Raw genomic sequence first — 25,554 nt, 5'->3', positions numbered from 1 at the left:
TGTTATTATGTTATAACCTCAAAATTTTTAATACAATAGGCTTTATGGCAGTCCATTCGTAAGTATGAGTTGTCTGCAAGTCAGACATTCTTAACCTGTATTGTCTCCAAGGTTTAAAAGATGTTGGATAAAAATTCTTGGGACGATTTTAGACGTGGACAAACGTTATCGGCCTCTTTGGGTGTTAATACCCCAGTGTAGCTTTAAGTGGAGGCCTGTAAGCAGTAAAAAGTGTCCAGCAGTGGTGAGGAGCACCCAGGGGTCCATGCCAGGCCTGGTCTCCTTATCTCATCGTTGGGTGGACAGATACAGGGACCCCTAAGATACAACAGATGTGTAGGTATATAGGGTGAAACACAGCTCCAGAGAAGAAGGGGATTATGGTGGTTTTTACCTCAGTTATGTCTGTTAACCATTAGACTGTTTGCACTTTGGTTTGGTTTTTCTTCGGAGCTTTGTGGAACTGATTTGGACTAGCACAGACCATTAATGTCTGACAAAAGAGAATTAGGATGTTAAAGCTGGCTTTGATATCTTGCAACATGAAGGTACATCTGCAATATCAAATCTACGGCTGAGTTTTGCTGTTGTACTCTTGTGCAAAGAAAGCTGTGTTGTTGCCATCCTGGAATTTGAACAGGCGCATACATCTGCAATCATGCAATATGCATGATGTGTTTATTACTGCTTAATATTCACCACAAAAAAGCTGCGGAGACTTTGGGTATCGAGGTACCGAAGAAACCATGACCCGCAGCTCAGGTGTCGGTGTCACCTGGTTGAAGAACACAATGAGTCCTTGGTGGAAGCTAGGCCTTCTTCTGGGGACAGTGACTCATCTCGCACCCTGCATAAGAGCTAATGGGATAGGATCACGTCTCCAGAGGTATCCCTGTCTCTGGCAAGGTCTGCAGAAAGACACGGCCATGCACTGAGCGTGCCCAGAAGCGGGTGGCCTGGGGTCACGTCCCGCTGCGTCACAGAGGTGAACATCCCTCATCCCGACGTCAGCTCACGACAGCAGCCCGACTCCCCACTTCTCAATGCGGTCTGACTGAGCTGGATTCTCGGCCGCTCTGGCAAACTGGGAGTGGAAAATAAAGGACAGCTATGACTTAAAAACCATGCTATTTCCTGAGGGACGTCTTTGTTCCCCGATCAGATTACTGCATAATTTCCAAAAATGAAGGCCGAAGAGAATAGCCCATTGAGACGGCGATGAATTGTTCCAGTTGAAGGCTCTTCAGAGGGAGAGAAATTATGCACTCAGGCTCTGAGACAGAATCTGATGACCCCTTTTTTCAAGTGATGGTGCTGCTGTCCAGATGGGCCAGATCCTGACCCGACATGGGCAAGGCACCACTTAGATGGTTGACCGCAGATCTCCTTGACATATAAAAGCTGTAGTTGCCCTGGGGCTTGTCAGAAACCAACGTTTGAGAACTTTAGCACACCATCAATTATGACAATAATTTTATTGTGACTCCTCTGTCTCAGACTAAATTGCAGTTCTTTCAGGTTGATAAACAAGAAATTGGGCAGTTTACTTGTGTTTCAACATGATTTGTTTATCATTTCTATGACCATCTTCATTGCAGATTCTTGGATCTACTGACTTAAAAAGAAATACAAACCAATTTGTAGTGGTTGAAGTAAAAAAAAGATCACTAAGTATGATCTACTAAAATCAAAGAAAACTATCCATCTGATTTTTTGAATTAGTGGGAAATTTGAAAAAATTCTAATAGTTTATCCCCTTAAGAATCAGTGAAAAATGACACTAATGGATCCACTTACATCCTCTACAGGTGCACCAGTGCAGACTGGTTAGTAATAATGGCAACTACAACCCAGTTCTGTACATTTCAAAACCCAGTGGATCCTCGGTACCTTACATAGTACCAGTAGCCACGGTAACACAGAATGGTTCTGGCGAGCAGCAGTCACATAATCCAAGGAAAACTGGTTCTTGATCTGTTGGTTGAAGATGCATTTTACCCAGTGAAAGATAAGAGAATAGTTTGGGTTTTTGGGTTCTGCCAAAGTGCTAGGATGAATGTATAGCAGCAGTACACTGTCTCCTCACAGCAGAGGCGGACATTTCAGGTCCAGAAAGTAAAAATCCAGACCAGGATTTTGTTTCATCCAACCAGCTGAGCATCCAGAGTCACAGTCATATAGTACTCAAGTGGTTGGTTGAAACAAAATCCTGGTCTGGATTTTTACTTTCTGGACCAGAAATGTCCACCTCTGCCCCACAGCGATAGGAAATCGGTGTGAATAGGGCTGATGGGACAGGACGGGATCAGGGAAGGATGATATGCTCCTCATCTGTACTGTCCATCACCCAGCTCACCTCCAGCAGCCTGGAAACAGGAGAGGGACAGGCTATGGCGGTTTCCTAGCCCCCCCCCCCCAGCGCATACCCGCTATCTGCATGCCGGGGGGCCACTGGCACATCGCAAATCCCCTGCATGACAAAACACTTCCCTGCAACAGCTGTGCCATAATGGAGACGCCTAAACTGCTGGGGAAAGCGGGGGGGGGGCGCATAAAGCCTTCAAAAACAACATAAAAATGTCATCGACACAAATAAGACATCGTACACTGTGAATTGTGCGATAAGCTTCCCTTTTATAGTTTTTACCCAGATCGAAATGGTAGGGCAGTATTTTTTCTCACTCACTGTGGAAACAGCAGGGGAATTGGGGTTAGACCCCGCTACCAGAAAATTGTTTTCTACTGTGTCTCAAAGGCCTGTCGCCTGTAAACAAAAGTCACCTTCAACAGCTCTCTGTGATGTCATCAGCGTGGTAGAATGCGGGGATGTGGCATCACCGCCCAGCACGCCCGCGATCTCACGGCCTGACCAACGCGGCCCCGGCATCACCGCCCAGCACGCCCGCGATCTCACGGCCTGACCAACGCGGCCCCGGCATCACCGCCCAGCACGCCCGCGATCTCACGGCCTGACCAACGCGGCCCCGGCATCACCGCCCAGCACGCCCGCGATCTCACGGCCTGACCAACGCGGCCCCGGCATCACCGCCCAGCACGCCCGCGATCTCACGGCCTGACCAACGCGGCCCCGGCATCACCGCCCAGCACGCCCGCGATCTCACGGCCTGACCAACGCGGCCCCGGCATCACCGCCCAGCACGCCCGCGATCTCACGGCCTGACCAACGCGGCCCCGGCATCACTGCCCAGCACGCCCGCGATCTCACGGCCTGACCAAATATTGTCCCTGTCCTTCTCTAATCTGCCCCAAGTTTACTTCCCAGAAACAAGTTTAACATTTCAGTCTTTTCACTTTATGTTCCGTTATGCCGACTGGTTTCCATGGCAACATGATGAATCCATGTGGGGGGGGGGGGGGGTGAAAAAAAATTGATGCAAAACATAATAGAAAGTGTAGTGGGAGACTTCAAAGGCTTCGCCTTGCCGCTGAAGTGGAAAGTCCACAGAAACACAAGGACTCTCAAATGTGTGGGTGCTTGTTTTCAGGAGAGTCGCCCCTCCCACCCCCCGCCTGGAAGAGGGGTCAGATTCGTGATGTGCCTTTCTAGAACCCTCGGGGCCACCTCAAAGCATGTCCCTTTGGACCTCACAGCATTTGGTGGCGTGACAATGTAATTACACCAATATCGGATGGCCATGTCCAAGGCAACGGTGCTGTGAGCACGTATGTAGCATTGCAATGCTTAGAGGGACGAGTTCGAGTTTAAGGCTGGAGGCTTAGCTCAGGTCACGCACAGCGACGTCAGAAGCAGAGACTGTTTTCCACGCAAGTATTAAATGGGCAAGCCGATGCATGTGGCTCTCAGGTACCTGCACCATGTTTGATGTCAGTCTCTCACCTGTTGCTGGGCTGGAGATACTAATTCTCTGTCTGGGCCGCCACCTGCTGCCCGGTAAAGCTGTTCTCCCCAGCCGGGCTCTGCTGCTCCTGCGATTGGCCTCCTGAGGCCAAAATCCATATCTGGAACTGCAGTACAGAGGGATCTGATTTTTTCCGGACGCAACCAGCAGCACTCTGAGCCCCCAACCTGGCAACCCCAACCCGCAAGCAGAGGGTTTTACCTGTGCTTAAAGTGCAAAACACAGCAGAGCGTGAAGCAGGGGGAGGTGGCTGCAAGGGTTTATATGTAAATAAGATGACAGCAGCAGCATAAAGGGGTAGAAGAAAAATAGCAACTTATTAAGTTAACATAGTTAACATAACCATTAAAATAATTGTTATAATAACTATTATAACAAGTTAACAAAACAAGTATATAATAGCATAATAATAAGTGAAAACGACCAGTGACAGTGTGGGGGGGAGCAAACCCCTCAATCAGAGAGGGGGGGCGAGTGAGAGAGCTTCACCAAGCATAGGTGATTTGTGTTTGTCCTGTTCAGGAAGGGAGGGGGAGAACATTAAATTAACGCCTCACTATCAAAGCTACGTAAAAATGTGCTGAACCGCATAAAAATGTATTACTGGTCTAGCTAGTTGTTCCCTCATGCAGGTCATGACTGGAAGTCTGCACGCGCTTCCAAACAGTAAGATGAAAGAGAACGGGGATGCCCGTAATTCTTCTATAGCACTGGGAGGGGGGGGGATTATGAGCAAAAAATACACGAAAAAATGAAAATGATGATGCATATGCAGCCTTTTGTTTATATTCCATCCCAGTTGGAAGTTTGCCTCCCACCAAAGAATTTTACTTCTTACAGGTCATTTGCTCTTGGACGACGCTGACGGGTCCGTCTGTCTGGGAGTGGTGAGGGGGGGCTGGATTGTAACCGACGTATGAAAACACTTGGCCACACAGGATGGGGTTGTACATGGGGCAAGAATACACGCAACGACAAATGGGGGCAGGGGGGCGGAGAAGTCACTGAGCATGTGCAAGCTGGGTAACTGCTGAGCGACGTGAGAGGGGGAGGATTGTAATCAATAGTGAAAAGGAGGTCGACCCCAATTTTCAGAGCGTGCTCACAAAGACAGTCACTCTCAGCCAACGTTATGTCATGCAGACGAATGTTTCCGGGCCTGGGTGATGTCACATGTGCTGACCAAGCTGCATTGTTCCCACGTCAAAGCTGGGACCAGGCAAAGGATTTGACCTGGTTCAGAACAAGCTGTGGCCGCCGGCCGTCCTGCTTTTTAATCTTCATGAAATAGAACGGAATAGGGCTGCACGCCAGGAACAGAACCTCCAGGTCTCCTAACCCACATGACAGCGAGGGAACCAAAGCTGGAGTCGAGCTAAATCACCAGCATCTTTGTGCTCTGCTGGCCAGCTAGTGATGGGGGGGGGGGGGCTGGTGCCCAGGGCTTAACAGCTCACCTCAAGACAGCTGAAGAATGAGAGGGAGGGAAGGGAGAACATTCCAGAAAGTTCTTCTCAAGTGGTGTCCCACAAGCCCCCACGATGTGAATGTCCAAAAAAACACCACACAGCACTCTGCCATCGACTGCATTGCACATGCTCCACAGTCCTGAGGAATTTTGGCAATTATGAAATATTTTCTTATTTCCTGTAATCAGGCTCTGGAAGTGCTGCAGGCTCATACACATAGTCCTTCAATGGTCAGGCTGCCCCCCCCCCCACAACCCACCCCACACCAAACATCTGGACCTGGTACGTATGTCATGCTTAGAGCCTTAGAGTGTTTCCACCCTCACAAAGCTGCCTTACAGCATTACAGCTTCAGCATAATTACAGGTAGTCCTGCATCCCCCCATGCTTTTACATCCACTCAGGCTGGTTCGATGTAGATATTAATGGGGGCCAGATATCTATGTCCATAGGACATGTCTACTATAGGCCATAGGCTTCCCATTACAGAGACACATAAGATCTATATTTTCCACTAAAACCTTCAATGACGGAGCAAGTGTTAGAGATGTAGATGACCTCCATGTGCAAGCCACAAAGCTGTCACCCTCCCACACAGTACAGATCACTCTCCTCACACGTGACCTAGAAAGGACAGGATCGTCCTGTGATTTTGCAGTGACTGCGCCACCAGCAGATCATACTTGTCTACCGCCAGACTCTCCCACTAAATCTCGACAGCTAAATCACTGCAGCAGGAAGCACTTAAGGCCCAATATCCATAATATGTCTCTTATTTGAGGAACTATACGTGCGGAGGAGGCTTGCTGGTGTGGATAGACACCGGATGAGACTGGAGCTGGATGTCGCTATGTACCTACAACACTGATGAACAGCAGGGGGCGTCGTGGTTAAATGTAACCACTGATGGCCTTGGTGCACTAAACAGTCTCCTGAAAATACTCAGCAGGATGTTCACCTGCGTTGTGCACTGAGTTTCCTGAGGTGGGCTCCAAGCCAAGTCTGGAATCCAACATTAAATAAGAAGATGGATGGATGGCCAAGAGTGAGGGAAGAAGGGAGCGGGAGATTGACAGACGCATTGGTGAAGCGCCAGCAGTAACGCGGACGCTGTACCATTCTGTTGTGGTGAAGAGGGAGCTGAGCTGGAAGGCGAACCTCTCAATTTACCAGTTGATCTACATTCCTACCCTCACCTGTGGTCATGAACTTTGGGTAATGGCCAAAAGAATGAGATCATGGATACAAGCAGCAGAAATGAGTTTCTTCCGCAGGGTGTCTGGACTCAGCATTAGAGACAGGGTGAGGAGCTCGGACATTCGGAAGGGACTCAAGGTAGAGCCACTGCTCCTCCGCTTCGAAAAGAGCCAGTTGAGGTGGTTCGGGCATCTATCTAGGATGCCTCCTGGACGGCTCCCTGGGGAGGTGTTTGGGGCACGTCCAACTGGGAGGATGCCCCGGGGCAGACCTTGGACACACTGGAGAGATTATATCTCTCGGCTGGCATGGGGACGCCTTGGTATTCCCCGGAGGATCTGGAGGAGGTAGCTGGGGGAGGGAGGTCTGGGCATCCCTGCTTAGACTGCTGCCCCCATGACCCAACCCCAGATAAATGGCAGAAAATGGATGGATGGATGGATGGATAGAATTAATGGAGGGATGGGTGACTAGGTATGCTAAACCTTTTTCATTCAGGGTAGCACCTGACATCAAGTATAGGGCACAACATCTCCTGTCCCAGTGATGATTCATCCTTCTCTGCACACAGAAGAGCTTTCCTTCCTCAAACTGCCTTTCTTACACAGTGCAATGGGTCTTCAGTTTCTCCATCATGGCCTAGGACCTCTGGAACTGTACCAGTGGAGCACAGTGTAAACCCTCAACTCTGCTTTGGTAAATAGGGTGAAAAGGACATGTGATTTCGCACACTCCAGCTGTACCACCTGTCCACTCAAGTGGATGAGGTGGATCTCCTCTTTAAAGATTTCCCCGTCCAGCTTCATCTTCTCCAGAAAGTGCAACTCCACCCTCCTATGTGAAAACCAAACCTAGACAGCCGGGAGAGCTTTGATACAGGGAAGCTTGCAGCTCAAATACTGCCAATGGCTCAGACATCACTCAGTTAGACATCAGAAGGAATGTAACACCAGCTTAACTCGCACAAAAGATTTAGCTGCTACAGTCGAAAGTAACCTCTTACCAACTTGTGTTTTCTTGTTTGAGAAACACGTCCCTGCAGGTATAAATACTTTTCAAGGTTAACAGATTGTCACAGTGTTCTGCTCATCATGCTGTCAAAAGCACATGTACATACATAAATAATACAAAGCATGTCCAGTTGGTCATGACCTCTGTAAGACAAACGTAAACAAGTCACCGACCTCCATCAGAGCGGAGGCATACAAGAGTCATGAAGAAATTGTTCTGCTTTGTGTGCTGAAATAGCCTACCCAGAAGATAAATGGACAATTAACTACTGATGAATGTCCCCCGTTTGGTCAATGTTATCAATGCTAAAGAGCTCTCAGCGCCATAAAAAAAAAAAGCCAGATAATTAATCAAAAACTGGGAGACTGTAACTGAACACTGAGAAGTACTGGGAGACGAAATGGCATCGAAAGGATTTCCTCGCCGGTGAAGTGGCTGCTGAGCTATCGAGGGAGATCTATGTTCTCACGGAGAGATGCAGCTAACAGGCTAGGACAGCAGCTAAAATAGGCCAAACGCTTGTGTTCCTGTTCTCGATAAGGCAGACAAATGGCTACAATGACAACAGTTTCCAGTTCTGGTTGGTAGGTGCTGCGGTACGGACAGTGTAGGGAAGCCAGTGACAGAATAATAAAACCAGCTGATTTATTTACTGTAGGTCCTTTATTTCCTGTCAAATAGAGCTCGCTTAAACGTCAGCTGTTGTTGTTTCCACAATAGGCTGGTTTATCCAACAAAAAACATTATGAAAGAGGCTATAAACATGATTAATATCCTCCATATTTCATGTGTGCAGACTTGCATTGTATAAACCTTCTATAGTCTCAACTGTATGAACTTGAGAAACAAGATTTTTTCGCCCCTTTCGAACAAGATTAAACACAGTGTACAAAGTATGAATTCTGAGCTCTTATTCAGGCACTCCCACAATATCAGGTTATTTGGCAAAGAAGAGGACTGAACAAATGCCAAGAGTTAACAGTCATTACCCTAACAAGCCCCGGAGCCGGTGATAACACCAGGAAAAAATATTTTATGCGCAGCAGATGTGTAGAGGTTTTGGAATAGGATTTATTAGTTATCACCCTTAAACCGAACTATTTAAATAATGTTTATCCAGTATGTGGTGATCCAGCAAGTACAGATGTATAAATGAGAAGACAAGTAAAATGGTCATTGACACACGTCACCTTGAAAATACATCACAATGACCACCTCTGAGGTAAGCTCCTGTTTTTGCTGGCCTCAAGGTGACAGAGCTGGTCTTGTAAGACTTGGATACTCAGTTGGGTCTCCTGACATCTGCTTTTAGTGTGTCCCATCTGCTTCTCCAGCTCAGCCAGGCCCTGGTCCTGAGCTGGAGATATGTTTTCCATGTTCTTCAGCTCAGAGTAGAAAGAGACTAGGCTTTGGTGAAGCTCCTGGACCTGGGGAGTAGGGATGGATTCAGTGATAGTCAGTTGCAAAACAGGGAAGGCTAGGCTAGGGTTGATGACCTTATGGAGTAACTGGTGAAACTGGTTAAAGAACTAGAGGAACTGAAGGTACATTTAAATGGAGATACCTCATTCTTTGACTACATTAGTAAAGGCTTCAACACAGTAACATGGCAACACAGCAACTTCCATACATAATCTCTCAGTTTTATTTTAATAGATCAGCACGATCACACCTGCTGAACAATGTCCTGTAGTGATTCCACCTGTTGGGTCAGCTCATGGATCCTGTCTGCATCACTTTGGGAACTGGACAACAAAGCTTGCTGGGTCAGCTGTGGAGTCTCAGCATTCCCAGGCTTATCCTGGGGGCAGAGGTAATGGGTTACTCCCTCAGAAGACGGGCTCTCAATAAACCTGGATCTTTAAATTGAATCACAGGCAAATGAATGATATGCAAGTAACCAAGCAGAACCTGTTCTGACGAGTTGAGCTACTTTGTCGAGTTAATCGATAGCCCTAACCCTAACCCCTAAAACCTAACCCTAAACCTAACCCCTAAAACCTAACCCTATTCCTAAGACGGTGGAACTGCACATGCGCAGAAAGGCTCGATAGCACGTCTCGATAGGTAGCATTGGTCAACAGAACAAAACCAAACATCCTATTATACTTTATTTCAATGTGGGTGGGTAATGCAACAACAGTAAGGCTGTTTCCACCTCATGTGCATGATTCTAAGTGGGACAGATGCTGACAGCATGCGAGATGAGGCGGAATAAGAGTTGGTCAACCTCAAATCATCACTTAAAAATAATTTTCATTTACAGATCCAGCCGCTTAAAATTTCCCCACTTTCCATGACAGGTCCTTGACAGGACCTTGACTGGCTCTTGGCTGGTCCTTGACTGTAATGAGATCCCCCACGATGATGTAATGAAAAAGGGGGCCGGCATGATCCACCCCTCAACTCTCTGTGTGTAAAGTACTTGCAATGATCTATCCATCCACCAGGGAGAGCAGTAATCTGAAGTGACTTACCTGAAATCAGGTAAGATACCTGAATCAGGTATTGTAACTCCACTGCAAAAAATGAAAATCTAAGCAAGTACAATTTCCCTATATTTAAACAAAATTCCAATTTCATTAATAAACTTACTACACTGCAATAAATGGCCTGTGAAATTTAGAAATAGTTTCTGTTGTGAGGCAAAGATGGCCTAAAACTGTCAAAATGTGTTTTTAGTCAGTTTATTGATGAAATTACAATTTTATTTTACTTCCCTCTTTGGAGATGAGGCGGTCCCAAGATATGTCCAATACAATAATTACAGGCCTAAACAAAGTATTAAGACTGATATTGTCAAGCAATGAGAGGTATATGAAAATTAATCAGATTTGAAGCCCATTAAGCTTGTTTGGCACAAGATGAAAGATTTCATGCGCAAGGAGGCCAAGCCAGGTACAAAGCAGCAGCATGTCCAAGAGTTATTTTGGGAGAAGAGAGTGACCCAAGATGTGTGTGACAGACTAATTACAGGTCTAAACAAAGTAATAAGGTTGACTGTGGAGAATAAAGGTGTGTTCTTTCTTTCTGTCTGGCTAACAGCCGGATAGGCTGCTGGTGGCTGCATATCCACGGGGGGGGGGGGGTGATGTGTGAATGTGTCATTAACTTCTCTGCTTGGCCACAATGAAACAATGAGACAGATGAGACAGATGTTTGAAGCGGTCAAGGTGAGGTTATTTTTTTAACCTAAGAAACACTGCTTTCAGATCATAAGAACATAAGAACTATACAAACGAGAGGAGGCCATTCGGCCCATCAAGCTCGCTTAGGGAGAACTTAACTAATAGCTCAGAGTTGTTAAAATCTTATCTAGCTCTGATTTAAAGGAACTCAAGGATTCAGCTTGCACTATGTTATCAGGAAGACTATTCCATATTCTGACTATCAAGCCAGTCGGTTAAATAAACACTACTAAACAGTCATTACACACTACCAGTCAAAACTGTTGTTGGCATGTAAATTAGAAACCAGAAGACTATAGTGGAAAAAAAGTATGATCGTCTACCAAAAACATTTATACACTGTATAGTCATGACTGACATGCTGAGGCTGGGTTTGAACCAGTGACCTGGGGAACACAAGCACACAGGCTTAGCCCACTGAGCCACACAGGGACCCTGAAAGTGCAAATGTTTTTTGCATGAAAGTTCACCATAGCAAATACCCTGAGCAAGGAACTGCCCACAAGCACAAGAAAAGTGGTGGGGCTGGGGGCTGGGGGCTGGGGGCTGGGGGTGGGGGGTCAACTGAATGTGTGAAAGTCATTAACATCTCTTTTGACTGGTAGTATGTGTGTGTTTGTGTGTGGGTTTGCATAGATCACATTTGAGGACCAAATTGCCCCCAAAGTGTAGTAAAACCTGAAATTTTCCTACTTTTGGGGACATTTTTTGAGGTCCCTATTTGGATAAACACTTTTAAAGCCTCTGATCACAAATTTTTCTGAACACATACAAATCGAATTTCAATGAAAAAGTTGGCCAAAATTTCACATCTGTTCACGACTATACGCTCGGGTGGTGAACAAAAGCACTGGCAAAGTCTTGCATTTCTGAAAAGTTTCAATACGCAGAAAAAGACTAGTCACATTAGAGTGCTATTTCGTGAAGTCTGGTCCACCATCTAAACGGCTAAATAGAAATAGAAGAAATCACAAGACAGAAAACACTTTAACATCCCTCCATCACAGAGCCGGACTCGCCATCAAAACTGTAAGCTCCTCTAAACCCAGCTTATTGTACCTTGATACCTTGTACGTTGCTTTGGATAAGTCTGCTAAATGCTTTAAATGTAAATATAAATATTGTACAGTGTAAAGCCATGTAGCAGAAATGACTTGGGGTCAGTAATCCAGGAGACATGGAGGTGTACAGTAAATATCCATTGTCTTCCCAACATCAGTCACTGAATGGTATTAAAAAAGCACTGGAGAGTTCAAAGCATACAATTCTCACAGTCTATCAGCACCACCAACATTCAGATGTAAATGAGCTTCAGATGTAAATGCATGCTGGCTGACCAGATCACCCCCCCTGGAAAGAAAATATCCCTATTCCCTTTTATTGTCCTTGGTGATTTTAACAGAGTGAATCTACACCAGGAACTTCCTAAATACAGACAGCATATCGACTGCCCCACCAGGGACAACATCACACTGGACCACTGTTACACCATTTTAAAAGATGCCTATCGCTCTGTCCCCCGGGCAGCTTTAGGACATTCTGGTCACTGTATGGTCCATCTTATTCCAATTTACAGGCAACAGCTTAAACGTGCCAAGCCTGTAGTCAAAACTGTGAAGAAGTGGACCAATGCAGCAAAGCAGAAACTGCAGGACTGTTTTGACTGCACTAATTGGACTGTCTTTGAAGCTGCATCTGATAATCTGGATGAGCTGACAGACACTGTGACATCATACATCAGTTTTTGTGAAGATGTGTGTGTCCCGACCAAGACCTTCTGCACATACAACAACAATAAACCATGGTTCACTCCCAAACTGCAACATCTTCACCAGGCTAAGGAGGATGCCTACAGAAGTGGTGACAGGGCCCTGTACAGGCAGGCCAGGAACACGCTGACCAGTGAGATCAAAGTGGCAAAAAGAAGCTACTCTGAGAAGCTGAAAGAACGGTTCTCAGCCAATGACCCTGCATCAGTGTGGAGAGGCCTGCGAGATATCACCAGCAACAGACGACCCCTACCCCCCGCTGAAGCAAACAAAGACCTGGCAGATGAGCTGAACAACTTCTACTGCAGGTTTGAGATAAACAGATTCACACCCCCCATCCACCCCACTCCAGAGACAATAACCCCCATCACACCTCGTACCCCCCTATCCTCCCCCCTGGAACTCAGAATACACAAAGCGGAAGTGAGCCGGCTGTTCCAGAAACAGAAAACCAAGAAGGCCCCGGGACCAGACGGTGTATCCCCCTCCTGCCTCAAAACCTGTGCTTATCAGCTGGCTCCCATCTTCACCCGCATCTTCAATAGATTCCTGGAGCTGTGTGTAGTTCCCTCGTGCTTCAAACGCTCCACCATTATCACGGTCCCCAAAAAACCCACCATTACAGGACTGAATGACTACAGACCTGTCGCCTTGACGTCTGTGGTCATGAAATCCTTTGAACGCCTGGTTTTAGCCCATCTAAAGGACATTACAGGACACCAGCTGTACCCCCTGCAGTTTGCCTATCGGGCAAACAGGTCGGTGGATGATGCAGTGAATATGGGGCTGCATTATATCCTGCAACATCTGGTCCGTCCAGGAACTTATGCCAGGATCCGATTTGTGGACTTTAGTTCGGCTAAACGAGCATAGATTTTAACGAGCAGTTAAAATCATTTCAGATCCGTCACATCCTGGACACAATCTTCTCCAGCTACCCCCCTCTGGCAGGCGCTACAGATCTGTTTACAAAAACTGTTTACACTCTACCTCGCACCTTAAAATTGCACAGTGTTACTCACCTGTGTATATTTATAATATTTATAATTTTTCACATTTGTATTGTATTTGTATTGTATTGTACTGTATTTGTACAGTATTTCTTGTATACGGTATTTTGTTTTTATAGTGTCACTTATTGTAGAGCTGGGTGATATGGCCTAAAAATAAAATCTCAGATCTTTTCACAAAAAATCTGATTTCCGATTTTAATCGATTCTCCCCTCCCCTACTCAAAATCAAACTACTTTATTTAGCTTTTTTTACTTTAGACCACACCTTTAGGAGCAGTGTGTGGCTCAGTGGGCTAAGCTGTGTGCTTGTAATCAGAAGGTCACTGGTTCAAGCCCAGCCTCAGTATGTCTGCAGCTCCTTGAGCAAGGCCCCAACAGGTGGCCTTCACAGACAACTTATTCTTCAAAGATCAAGTTGAGGGAGGCATAAACACAATTTCCCCACGGGGATCAATAAAGTGTCAGTTATTATTGTGAACACTTTTAGAAAGGTTTCTCTATAGCTTATTTTAAAACTGGCAACAACACAATACACCCTCAAACTTATAAATAAAAGTAATAAGTAATATTGTAATAACAATAGAAAAAAAACACATAATTTTATCATGTCAGCTTAGTATTAAGTAAATACTTTATGCCATTGGGTTTGACATATTATATTACAATTACAATTACAAATTACAGAAGTAGCAACACCTTTCTTTGGGCACGTGCCATCTTTTCCCCTGTCATTGCCATGTTGTTAGTGAATCTGCTACAGTGTTAATTTACCCGTGAGGAATGGTGCATCGCATTAGTTCCGCATTTGGCGCTTGTGTGTAAAAAAAGTAATAAAATCGATTTCATGAAAACATATCGTCCTGAACTGTAAATTCGAATTAATCAATTAAATTGATTTATCGCCCAGCTCTAACTTATTGTTTGTGTATGAGAGAGTATCAAACTGTGGGAAACTAATTCCTTGTGTGCCCCAGCACACTTGGCGAATAAAAGCTGATTCTGATTCTGATTGCTGCAGCAGGTGAGACCTATGACCTACAAATTCTTTAATCAATCAACAGTTACAGTATCAACAATCAATGGCTGGACAGTTGATACAGGGACAATGATCACAACACACATCAGAACAGCCTTCCCAAAGCCAACAAACTGAACCCTATTGAAAATTTGTGGACTATGCTTAAAATAAAGCACTTTAAAACAAATCAATATACTGTAGGACCAAAGTGCTGTACAAAGGATAAATAAGAATAGACAATAAACAAACCAATAAAGCATATTAAAATAAAATAAGTAAATAAAATAAATTAAAACAAAAATGAGCTTTTTTAATTCATAGCAAAGACCATTCAATCATTTAACCCTGTAAAAAGAAAAGTAAAGTTTTTGTAAAGACAGCGCCATCTAATGGTATCACCCTGCAAGTGAATGAATGGGCGGGTTTATAGTCAAATATAGGCCCACCCCTAGAAGAAGGGGGGCTCTACCTTTCGGATGGTAATTGGAAGGAACTTGGCTGGGATTTGGCTGCCAGCCAGACTGGAGGGGAAATTTTAAGTGGCTGGATCTGTATTTATTTTCACAGCAAATAAACCATAGCTGCATTTTTTACCAGCAGGGGCTTTTGATCATCGGAACTGACCCTCCAACCATATACTTCAAAGAACTAGGAGACTGCAGGTAGCATGAGACTCAAGTGGACCACACAGCGGTAAGAAACTTTCCAGCACACTGGCCATTGTTTTTGTTTACATTAGGTACTTCTAGTCAATGTGCCATGACATTCACTAAAACTCATTATTTGCTTCAGCTGTGGATTTTGCACCTACGACTAGAGCCAACCTAAAACAAAGACAACTAGGATACACAAAATGTGTCGTTTAAGTGTTGATTTTTCTGGGGCAAATGTGAAACGAAGATGGAGCTGTGCTGTGCATCGGGATGACTTACGACTTGCGAAATCTGCACTTCTGCAGCGAACCTGATGTCTGGATGCTTGGGGATTAACTCCAGTGAATAGAGATGAATCCCAGAAAGCCTCCCCCCAAGCAAATGTTAGGGAGAATGCGGGTAATGCATGGAAACATGTATATGAAGATGGCAAGTTTTCCTAAGAGGCATCAAGCCTGCATGAAAATGAAGGACAAGAGTAATCATACCTTCTTATAAAGCTGTAACTCTGGCATTCTTTTCTCTGATCCAGGCAGATCTCCAATCTTCTGGTCCACCAAGAAAGCATCTGAAAGCTCTTAAAAGACAAAGAGGGTTTCCCGTTATTCCCAATTGCTCCCTCCAGCAAAGAAGGGATGTGGATCAGGCGGAAGCTAAAGGCACATCTTCCCAAAAGGCCCATCACCTTCCACATTCCTCAGGCCAAATAGCCCCCGGTCCTCGGTCACCCCCAGGATGTCCAAGCAGGAGCCCATGACCTTGCTGACTGTTGTCTCTCTGTGTGTCCTCAGGTGGACCATTTGGCCCAGAGCTGAAAATAAGCATTCAGAACAGGTTTAAGGAGGAGCCCCACAGTATGATAAGACCCTTACCTTGTAGACACATGACTGCTCCTAAATCACTCCTTAGCTGATAGTTTGGTAGCTGTGCTTCTGAAATTAAAATTATTACTACATTTAGCAGATGCTTTTATACAAAACTACATATATTTTTTGAGAAAGCTGGAGCAGATATGGTTAAGGGCCTCACTCAGGGGCCCAACAGTGACATCATTCTGCAGACCCTGGGATTTCACCCAGCAATCTTTCGATCACGGCATCCCAACCTGCTAGTCACAAACCCTACAACTATTAGCTGTTTTTTTTAAAAAATAATACCTTATATTGCACCAGTAAAGATGAAGCATATTGCTTGACCTCCTGTACTGGTAGCTACACCTTTGATGTATGTACTGCAAAGACAAATTATATACCTCTCGTTTTTATCCTTGACACCCATTCCTCTGTATCACTGAAGAGTCTTGATGACCTTTTCTGGAGCCCTCATTCACAGGGAACCCCATCAGATAAATTATATAAATGTCCAAATGACCAAAACAAACAAACTGAATTCTCCTGACCATTTATGCTCAGCTCCACCAGATGAGAATTCCTCTGCCTGTTTAAATTTTGTCCCTTGACTCTGTGGGAAAATGAAACATGGAAAACTTAAATCAAACAAACATTACGCAAAGGTTTAAACATGTATTATCCTGCTCTTTGCATGTATTTAATATTGTTTTTGATAGAACTTTCTCAAATACTTTGTGTCACCTGAAAGTAAATGGATGACCGTCACTGAGGTGGCTTCCATAAGGGGAAAACATTTCTTTGCTCATGGAGGCCAAAGCTGCCGTGAACTTCTCCACATTGTGGGGGCCATAGAGATCTGTGTGCGGCAGAAAGCATAAATCTTTTCCATTCACGTCATTTAACAGCAACCCTTAAGGAGACCCATAACCGGAGCACAAAAAAGGGCAAGAATGTTCGGTTCTAATCCGTAGTCAAATCTAAATGATGAATAGTGTGAAATTCCGAGAACCGGCTCTGGGTGCCCATGTTCTCTTCCTGTTACCCAACAGCGAGTCCACAGTCTGCGTGATGGCATCCGAGGGGTGGAGCTCTTGGTAAACCGCCGAGAGCAGCCGTTCCCGGTCTTCCAGAGTCGACACATGAATACGGTCGAGAAGATCCTGGTCAATAGCGGTGATGTGACATCCATGCAGATGCGCTCCTGAGGAATGCAACATCTACAAATATCTGTATCTTAAATGTTAAAACAGAAGGAGAGCAATATGAAGTACAAGATTCAAACAAACATTTGCTAGAGAATATGGGAGTGTTGTTGATTGCCTAAGCTACACAGAAAGGCTAAGGGTAGGCCAAGGATATTGTAAAGGAAACTCAAATGATTTTATTTTTGTGTAGCACCCCTCTGAAAATAGTTGCCCCAAAGTACTTAACAAAGAGCAACAATATAACAATTTGTTTTAAATCTAATGAAAAACAGCATCATATACAGACAGCTGTTAATGCTATAAAATTTTAACGGTCTATGTGGAAAAAAGCCAGAGAACAACATATCGCAGGAAACAAAAATTCATGGATAGTTATAGGAGAAAATAAACCATTGGGGGTGCAATTCCAAATGGCTGTTCAACCCCCCCAGGGATTCAAGTTTAAAAAATATGCATAGAAGTTAGTGTAGGGAGTTCAGAGAGGCAAGCATTCGAAAACAAGGTAGGTAGATGAACAGCCCTGCCAGAATCTATGCTAATATTTCCGCTAGCAAATATTCAGGTTTCTGCGTGACTCTACACACAGCCCAGATCTGTCACACACCTTCAGCACCTGTGAGTACTGCTCTCCGCTCCCGTGTTTCGATGCCTGCGGCCCCGAGATGGAATGCTATCTGCCATCAGTGAGAACCATCACTGACACATTAGCACGCCAAGGGATGGCCAAGAGCCACTTTACCTCTAATAAAGGGCTGACAATGGTGCAGGCCGAGGTTGGCAAACCACTGGCACACCTCGTCCGTGTCAAGCTCTGCCAGCGCCTTGGCGCAGCGCCTTCCGGTGTCCTAGAAAGTTTGTCCATGCATGTTATGGGTCTACACTGAGCTCAAATGCATCATTCATCAGTCATCTTAAACACAATCACTACAGTGTTCCATTTCTTTGGTGTTTCTGTTTTGATACATCATTTCAGCAATGCTAACAATAATTCTAGTCTGTCTGGAAGCCCGCACAGAAATTACATTTCTGGAATACAGACCCAGAATAATTTTGACATGTAAAAGTATCCTTATTATTTTTATTGTCCTCTTGTGGATGCAGTTCTGGCAGAGAGGCTGTCTTACCTCTCTTGGGTAATTCCCATTCTGGTCTTTGGGCTGAGAGACGAATGACGCTGAAACAAAAAAAAATTCTGACATTGTCAAAACAGCTGAGACCTTGCCCGAAAAAGACATAACAGATCTTGGGGAAGTTTACTGCACTAGGTGGCGCTAGTGAGCCATTTGGATTTTGCGGAAGCTAGGTCTGTGTCTGGGTTATCGGGGCAGGGGAGGGTCAGCAGGGAGGATCTGGTGGGGTTAGGTTCACGTCTCCAGCTGTCTATGGATGGGTGCAATGGGACCCCCCAAGCAACAAGAAGCTCATAAATAAGCAGCATAGACACGACTGAAACAACTGGCCTCCCACCAGAGCTGGGGACCCGAACTGAGAGGGGGCCAAGCACCATGAGCCGAACCTTAACAGTGCTGCACTGTTGGCTGCTGGATTTTTTTTGCCCTGTGTTGCTCTCTCGCCTCCGGTCAGCCAAGCACTCAGAGGATTAAACAATAAACACGAGGCCTCGGAAGTGGGAGGAAAATGTCAAGTCTAAGGTCGAAGGTCTCTTTCCCACAGTACTCCACAGGTTTCAGCTCCCGCTAAGCTGGCTGACCTTTGACCTTAGTGGTCAGGAAGACCCATCTTTACCTCGGCTGTGGTGTGACATTTAAAATAGTCCTGCAGGTGGTGTGACAGTTAAGAAACTGAATTTAAGGCCAAATGGTACATTTACAGTACATATGCTGTTTAACCCCTTAGGAACAGCACTTATTATTTAAAAAAAAACATTTTCATAAGTGGATAACCTTTACATTTGCATGATATGTACTGATAAAAGTATAATCTAAGCAACTATTTAGCCAAGGGTAGTAGTAGTGCTATAACATATTGGCCTAGTTGAGATAAAGCAATTAAAATATCAGGTACCTTCTGTAGAAATAGATAAGAAACAGTTCTGTCATTGCAGCAGGCTCCATTAGCCAAGTTAAGGAGCAACAAATTCTCTTACCAACAGTTATTCGTCGTTGTCTTGGTGATTCATGGCTGATCCTCTCCTTGCTTATAGAGTGGAAGGTGTGACTTCTGGATACAGAATTTCCTAAAGTGCAAGTCCTAATTGCTGACATCTGCGACACACCGAGAAAAAAACACATCTGTCTTGGGTATCGGCAACAAGAAATGAGTCCTGACAAGAAACTCTAGTCATCAATGGCTGGTTAGGACCTTGGTATGTATCGCAAGGAAGTTGGGTCAACCTAACCCTAAGCTCATCCTCACTTTCATTGGAAGTATTTCACAAGGCCAGTCGGCGTGTTTATACATGATCCCAGTAAAGGTTGCAGTTTCCCCAGTGTCCCAAGGAGCGAGGTTAAAGGTCAAATCACAGCTCAAGTGACCTTCCCACTTACCCGTAGGTGTGAATGAGCATCTGTCATCTTGGAGCTGACTGGCAGGAGGCAGAGTTGGGCTTTCAGTACCTCATGGCTGCTTACGTCTTTGTTGGTCAAGTCATCTGAATGGGGTTCCGGGTGGGGGGTCGGGGGGAGAAATCAGTCTGTGGTAGAGTGTGGTGGGAACTTGTGTCTCTACTGCCACGACTCTGGAGCTGACATGAAGCCCATGAAGACTCTTAATGAAGGGGTCACTGAGCTCCGCTCTGGGAAACATAAGCCTCCAGCTGCCCCCCAGCATCAGTTTGGACCTTGAGCTATCATGGGAAAATATTCAATCTAAACTATGTGTCCGATGGCCTAATCTGGAGGTGCTGGGAGTTTATGAAGTATGGCGCATTTTATTCATTTTATTCGGGAAAAAAAAACATTCCGCCTGAACTCTGTATATCGGTTTAATATGCCCTTAAAAATTCAACAGTACGACATGTGCGATGAAAGCATCTCTCCCAAGACTTGGTTTGCTGGCCTTTCCCATACTTAGGTCATTCAAATACGACACCCAAGAATGTCCCAGACCCAGTAGGTGGTGCTAGACTCTGCGAACACTGCTCTGGATATTTGCTGGACTGGGACAAAACTGGCAACAGCACAGTGTAGTGATCAGAATGTGTTTCCCACACAAAACGTATCAAACATTCTCCTGGAGATCAAGGTGGATATCGTTGCTCAGTATATGTTGGGCTTTTCAGGTTCAGTGCTGAGAGTATCAGTTATTCTCTATATCTATATCTGTGAAGCAGGTTAAAGTGAGTAATTACCATGGCGTGTGAAGGTGGGAGATGGCGTCCCATCCCAAGTAAACAAGGCTCTTACTGAAACGCTGGGTAGAGCTCTAAAACTCGTAAACCATGACAACCCAGCATGCAGTTCAACCTAAAGAACTACATCAAGGAATGTCAGAGTCATTGCGGTGTGCACGTACATACGCTCAGAAGTGGGGAGCGAGGGAAAGGAGCAGGGAAAAAAAAACAAAACAAAAGGCAGCTTTCAGCTTGTTTGCTAAACAGAATTTCGCATCACTAATGCAGCACATGGTTTGCATTTTCGGGGCCCGGTTTCTGAAAGGCTCGTTTGACATCATGAGGAATCCATCGAGTCAGGATCAGATAAGGTTTAATTTGTTTAACCGTGTCAGCTGTGCAAAGAGAGAAAAGAGAACGTCCGTGATGGAAGAGGGGCACCGACTGGGCCTTCAATACCCTAGTGCAGCCATTCGGTTTGTGAGGGACGTCTGCCAGACAGGCCCAGCCGCACCCAACAGACCCCCCGCACGCTCACTGGATGAACGATACCTCACGTACATCATAATTCCTGTGCTATTCTGATTTCCAGGGGGGGGGTCACATGGAGTCCCGCTTCTCTAAACACTGGTTAAATCATGGCCACATGTTCATCATGCAACAAGACCGCAAGCTTCATAGCGCATCACTCCGGACCCTTACAGCTGATTATGTTATTGCACTGGGTGCAATGCCATCTGCTCAGATAGAAGCTCTGAGCCAAAGGTCCGTTCAGAACCTGGCAAGCATGGCCTGGCATTTTTGACGCTCCAGGGATATGGCTCGGAATCCCAATTTATTATCTTTGCTCGCCACGGTGGTTTCCTGAGTGTAATTCCAGATAGCGATTGGGGATTCCATTGTGAAGGTTACGTCCATAGATAACATAACGCCTGTTCCGCATCGTCCAGTAGTGTTTCCCGTGTTTTATGATGCAAAATTCCATCTATTTTCTACGAATAGCACTGCATTTACTACTTGAAATTGTATAAATAGATTAATTAATTGCTTTTTTTTATATCCTTCCGTTGTGGCTCAGTGAGTTATGGCGTTGCCTCAGTTCCTTCAGCATTGGGAATTCCTGCACTCACCGAGGGTGTGAAATTTGCATGATCTTCCAAAGCTGTGCAGGTTTCCATAACGCGAATCAGTGTCTCTTAATCACCTGTCGTGATCGCCTGTCCTGAAATGGACTGAGAAAATAACCTGGGCACCCTCTCAATCATGCACCTTGAGGTAGGCACCAAGGCCACAGTGACCCTGTACTAGACAAACAAATGGATTATGTCCTTCTCATTCATTTCTTTAGTTCTAGACAGAAAGAAACACGTGGATTATAGGGTTAATATGCACAGGTGTCTCTCTATAAGGCCATGTATGGATATGAATTTACTGCCTCTGGAACTCGAGCCCAGGACATTGGCTGCAGATAACCTTTTTGTCTAAACCAGCTGGCCCAAAAAACACACAACTTTTCCAAGTGTGGACCTGAGTCATTTTTCCCTGCCACCGAAAGAGACGGGGACCAGGAAAAGTGTCTGGGAAACAAGAAAGACTTGGCAAGGACACCTGCTCTGCTGTAGTCGTGCCCAGGAGACTGGGAGTTTTTTTTTTTTTGCCGGGGTGGGGGGGGTCCATTCTCCCTGACAGCATGAGAAAACTGGCCGGTGGTGACAGGCACAGGCCTATGATTGATTATGTAGTGAGATCCTGCATACGAGGTGCCCGCCCAAAACAATCAGCCCCTGATCTTTGTAAACACAAGCGATGAAAGTAAAAAAAAGCTCCAAACATGGATTTTCATCCACATAGACTAAAACAACGTGCATACTGATTTTGCTCAGCGTGCAAGACCTATGAAGGATACCATTACATGGAGGTATTCCAAAAGTCTTACTGTGAAAGAGACCTTGGAAGTATTTAAGGAGCTATATGACTTAGAAAATAATCATTGGTTATATGCCTCTTGAAATGAGAAAATAAGCTAAGAATTAGCCAGAATTTCTCATGACTTGCTCTGGCCTGGATTAACCATAGGGGCACTTGGGCACATGCCAGGGGCACCACGTCCTTGGGGGGCATCAAGTAGAGCGACCCCCCATGAGCCCCCCCCCCCCCACTCCCGGTCCCATTCATGAATGTCTTTTAACAAGTTAATGCATTTGAATATCTAATATATATAATACCATCGTATATTGTTCTTTTAATAAGGCACTCACTAAAAGGCCTATGTAATGTTTTCCCTATGTTGCATTTCTGAATTTCATGTCCTACCAATCAGCTTTTCTTGATACCATGTGTGCTATTGCCCAGGGGCATTAAATGCTCTTAATCCGGCCCTGGACCTGCATATGAAAGAAAAATACCAACGCATCTGTCATCCGCCGGCACACAAAAAGATACAATGACTGCCAGTGTTTTACAGAGATCCATTCCAGGAGCATCTACACTGGATGACATTGGTGAGAATTGTCAAGCATTTAAACACGTCAATAATGTGGCTGGGCTCGTCATTCCAGGATCACTCTGGAGCCTTGCGGGGACATTCTTTTGGTGGCTATCCAGGCTCAATGCATTTTCCTTACAGTGGTCGTCTAGCACATGATATATGGGGAAATCATTCTCCCAGGGTTGACAGACTTATGCCAAGTGACTTGTGTTTTGTAACACGGTCTCAAAGCCTTTCCCCTCATTTTCTTCCTATTTGCCCACCCTCTTGACCTTACTCTTCTTAAATTGACAGGTACAACATTGTGTTTACATACAAACATTTAAGTTTTCTGTTATGCAACACATCTGATTCCAACATATGCCAGTTCCATGACTAAACATGTTCAAAACAGATGTGCAGTAATCATTTACAGGAATGATTGCATACAGGAAAATAGTCAATATATATATACTGTATATATATATATATATATATATATATATACACAATATGTATACAGTATGCACTACACATGCTTATATATATGAATGTGCTTTCCTTTTTGTATATCTGTAAGACATACAAGATGCATTTGGCCTTAAGATATGCAGTTATTTATCAGACATAGTTGAACAGAAACTTACCCAAATCCTGCTCTGTAAACTTTAACAGGTTAATTCCTGCATTGAAGCTCACTGTGAAAAAGATGTATAAAAAAATGCCTGTCATCAGAAATACTCACACACATCAGATCAAAGCAACACACAATTGAGAATTCACATGTTCAACATGTGACACCTTTTCTGCCAGGACCGCAAATCACATGACCTGAAAAGGGGAGGGGCTTACGCTTCCTGGGGTACTGAGGCAGAAGAGCCACCTTGAAGGCACTGTGCTGGAAGAAATGCAAATTTGGCCTCTCTGCAGCTTCCTCATTGGATGAGGTATCATCCCTGCTGATGTTTGCTCCATCCACCATAATGGCTGCTGATGGAGACCCCCTAAACTCTCCACCCTCTGCACCTTCCACGTCCTGCATACTCTCCAATGCCTCCTTGTCCATCACCTTCTCCTCTTCCTCCTCATGACTCTCCCGGTCTCTCTCGCCCAGGCCTCCTGCATAGTCTATGCACTCTCTGCCCAACGAGGGCGATTCCCCCGAATTGAGATCAAAGAATTGATCATTGATGTCAGCCGAAGGCGTCGGAGGGATGAGGTTGATGACGGGTTGTAGAAGGAAAGCTCCAGGCCCCCACCCAAGTGGCCCCTCATCCAGCACTGCCTCCTCTGCCACTTCCTCCTTTACTTCATTGCCCTTCTCACTGGCCACATTGCTCTGACATTGCTGAAGGACCATGGAGGACCGGGGTTCCACCTTCCTCTTCATCCAGGCCCCACAGCGGGGAGACACCGAGCTTCCCGAGCGGCCCGGCGGCCCCCCCTCTTCGACGCCGCCCTCTTCCTCCTCCAGGATGAAGCTGGGATTGTCTGATCCCAGGTCCTCCACAATGATCTGCACGTTCTCTTTGGACCTGGATCCCAACACGCTGGCTGCAGTGGGATGGGGGTTCTTCTCAGAGGGCTGATGGTGGGCACAGCACAACAGGCCACGCAGAAGGTTCCCACTGCACCCCCAAGGTCGTCGCCGACGTAAGTGCTGTCCGTCTAATTCTTTGGTCATGGTTGACCACCTACTCTTCATTTATGGATTGTTTCACTTCGTCCAGGTCTTGGTGGTCAACATACACTGACGTGAGTCTGACAAGCCCCCGGTCTGCTGCCAAATAAACGGCCACACAAGACACTCCAGTCCTATTCGGGTCTTCTGATTAGACACAAACCCCTCAACCAAACATCATCAGCTAAACTGGTTGCTTAGCAGTAAAGAGAAAGAAAAAAAAAATAATCGCAGGCTCCGAGTCAGGTGAATACTTGAAACATGGACAGGTTTCGTTTAATGTCTTTCATATGCAAAACTGATCTCTTTTTTAATTCGCTGATCTCCAGGATCATATTTCAAGCAACAGCAGAGAAACACCGATAACGGGGAACCCTGAAACTAACAGTAGCAGCAACAAATTAGCCCAGGGAGAAATTCTTTATATATAAATTTGTATTCTGTTTCGAGATTCATTCTTTTAAGTAATTTTGCTCTATGTATTTGAAGGTGGTATAAGAATTACGTCATGTTTCCATGTTGCCTAATTGGCACAAGTAACAGTGGATAATTAAACAGTAACGACTGATATTGCCTGAAAGTATTTAGGATTGTACAATACGGATGGGAGAAAACAATCTTTTGCTCTGTTGTCGGAGCGGTCTTGACAGGCATGCAGCAACCTTAGGCTATGAGGAATTCACCCCACTAAATAAACATCTGGGCTGTAGCAACTTATATCTACAGATGGTGCAACAACATGCATCACAAATCCAGACACACTGGAGTAATGTGGAGTGCAAATGCAACAGAAAGGCATGAAATCTGTAAACAACTGGACACTTCCTCGAGGACAGAGGGTGGAAGTCTGTTCTTGGCC

General features: G+C 45.2%; 2 protein-coding genes across 2 annotated transcripts; one reads left to right on the top strand and one right to left on the bottom strand.

The window, feature by feature from the left end:
- Positions 1-8,224: 8,224 nt before the first annotated feature.
- LOC111835717 (uncharacterized) lies at positions 8,225-25,085 on the bottom strand. Its single transcript, XM_023796300.2, has 13 exons — positions 23,867-25,085; positions 23,662-23,712; positions 19,763-19,866; positions 19,363-19,480; positions 18,380-18,429; positions 17,995-18,100; positions 17,093-17,251; positions 16,792-16,906; positions 16,599-16,660; positions 15,885-16,010; positions 15,688-15,776; positions 9,231-9,359; positions 8,225-8,985 (listed from the first exon to the last, which is right to left on the bottom strand). The coding sequence occupies exons 1-13, from the start codon at positions 24,717-24,719 to the stop codon at positions 8,761-8,763; spliced, it is 2,187 nt and encodes a 728-aa protein (XP_023652068.2). The 5' UTR covers positions 24,720-25,085; the 3' UTR covers positions 8,225-8,760.
- On the top strand, positions 11,312-13,929 carry LOC140588168 (uncharacterized). The gene is made up of 2 exons (XM_072709497.1): positions 11,312-12,823; positions 12,923-13,929. Exons 1-2 carry the CDS (start codon positions 12,051-12,053, stop codon positions 13,386-13,388), a joined length of 1,239 nt encoding a protein of 412 aa, XP_072565598.1. The 5' UTR covers positions 11,312-12,050; the 3' UTR covers positions 13,389-13,929.
- Positions 25,086-25,554: the final 469 nt, after the last annotated feature.

The sequence above is a fragment of the Paramormyrops kingsleyae genome, chromosome 3 (genome assembly GCF_048594095.1).
Source record: "Paramormyrops kingsleyae isolate MSU_618 chromosome 3, PKINGS_0.4, whole genome shotgun sequence".
NCBI lineage: Eukaryota > Metazoa > Chordata > Actinopteri > Osteoglossiformes > Mormyridae > Paramormyrops > Paramormyrops kingsleyae.
The sequence above is the reverse complement of the archived record's forward strand: the minus strand, read 5'-3'. Positions and strand labels throughout refer to the sequence as shown.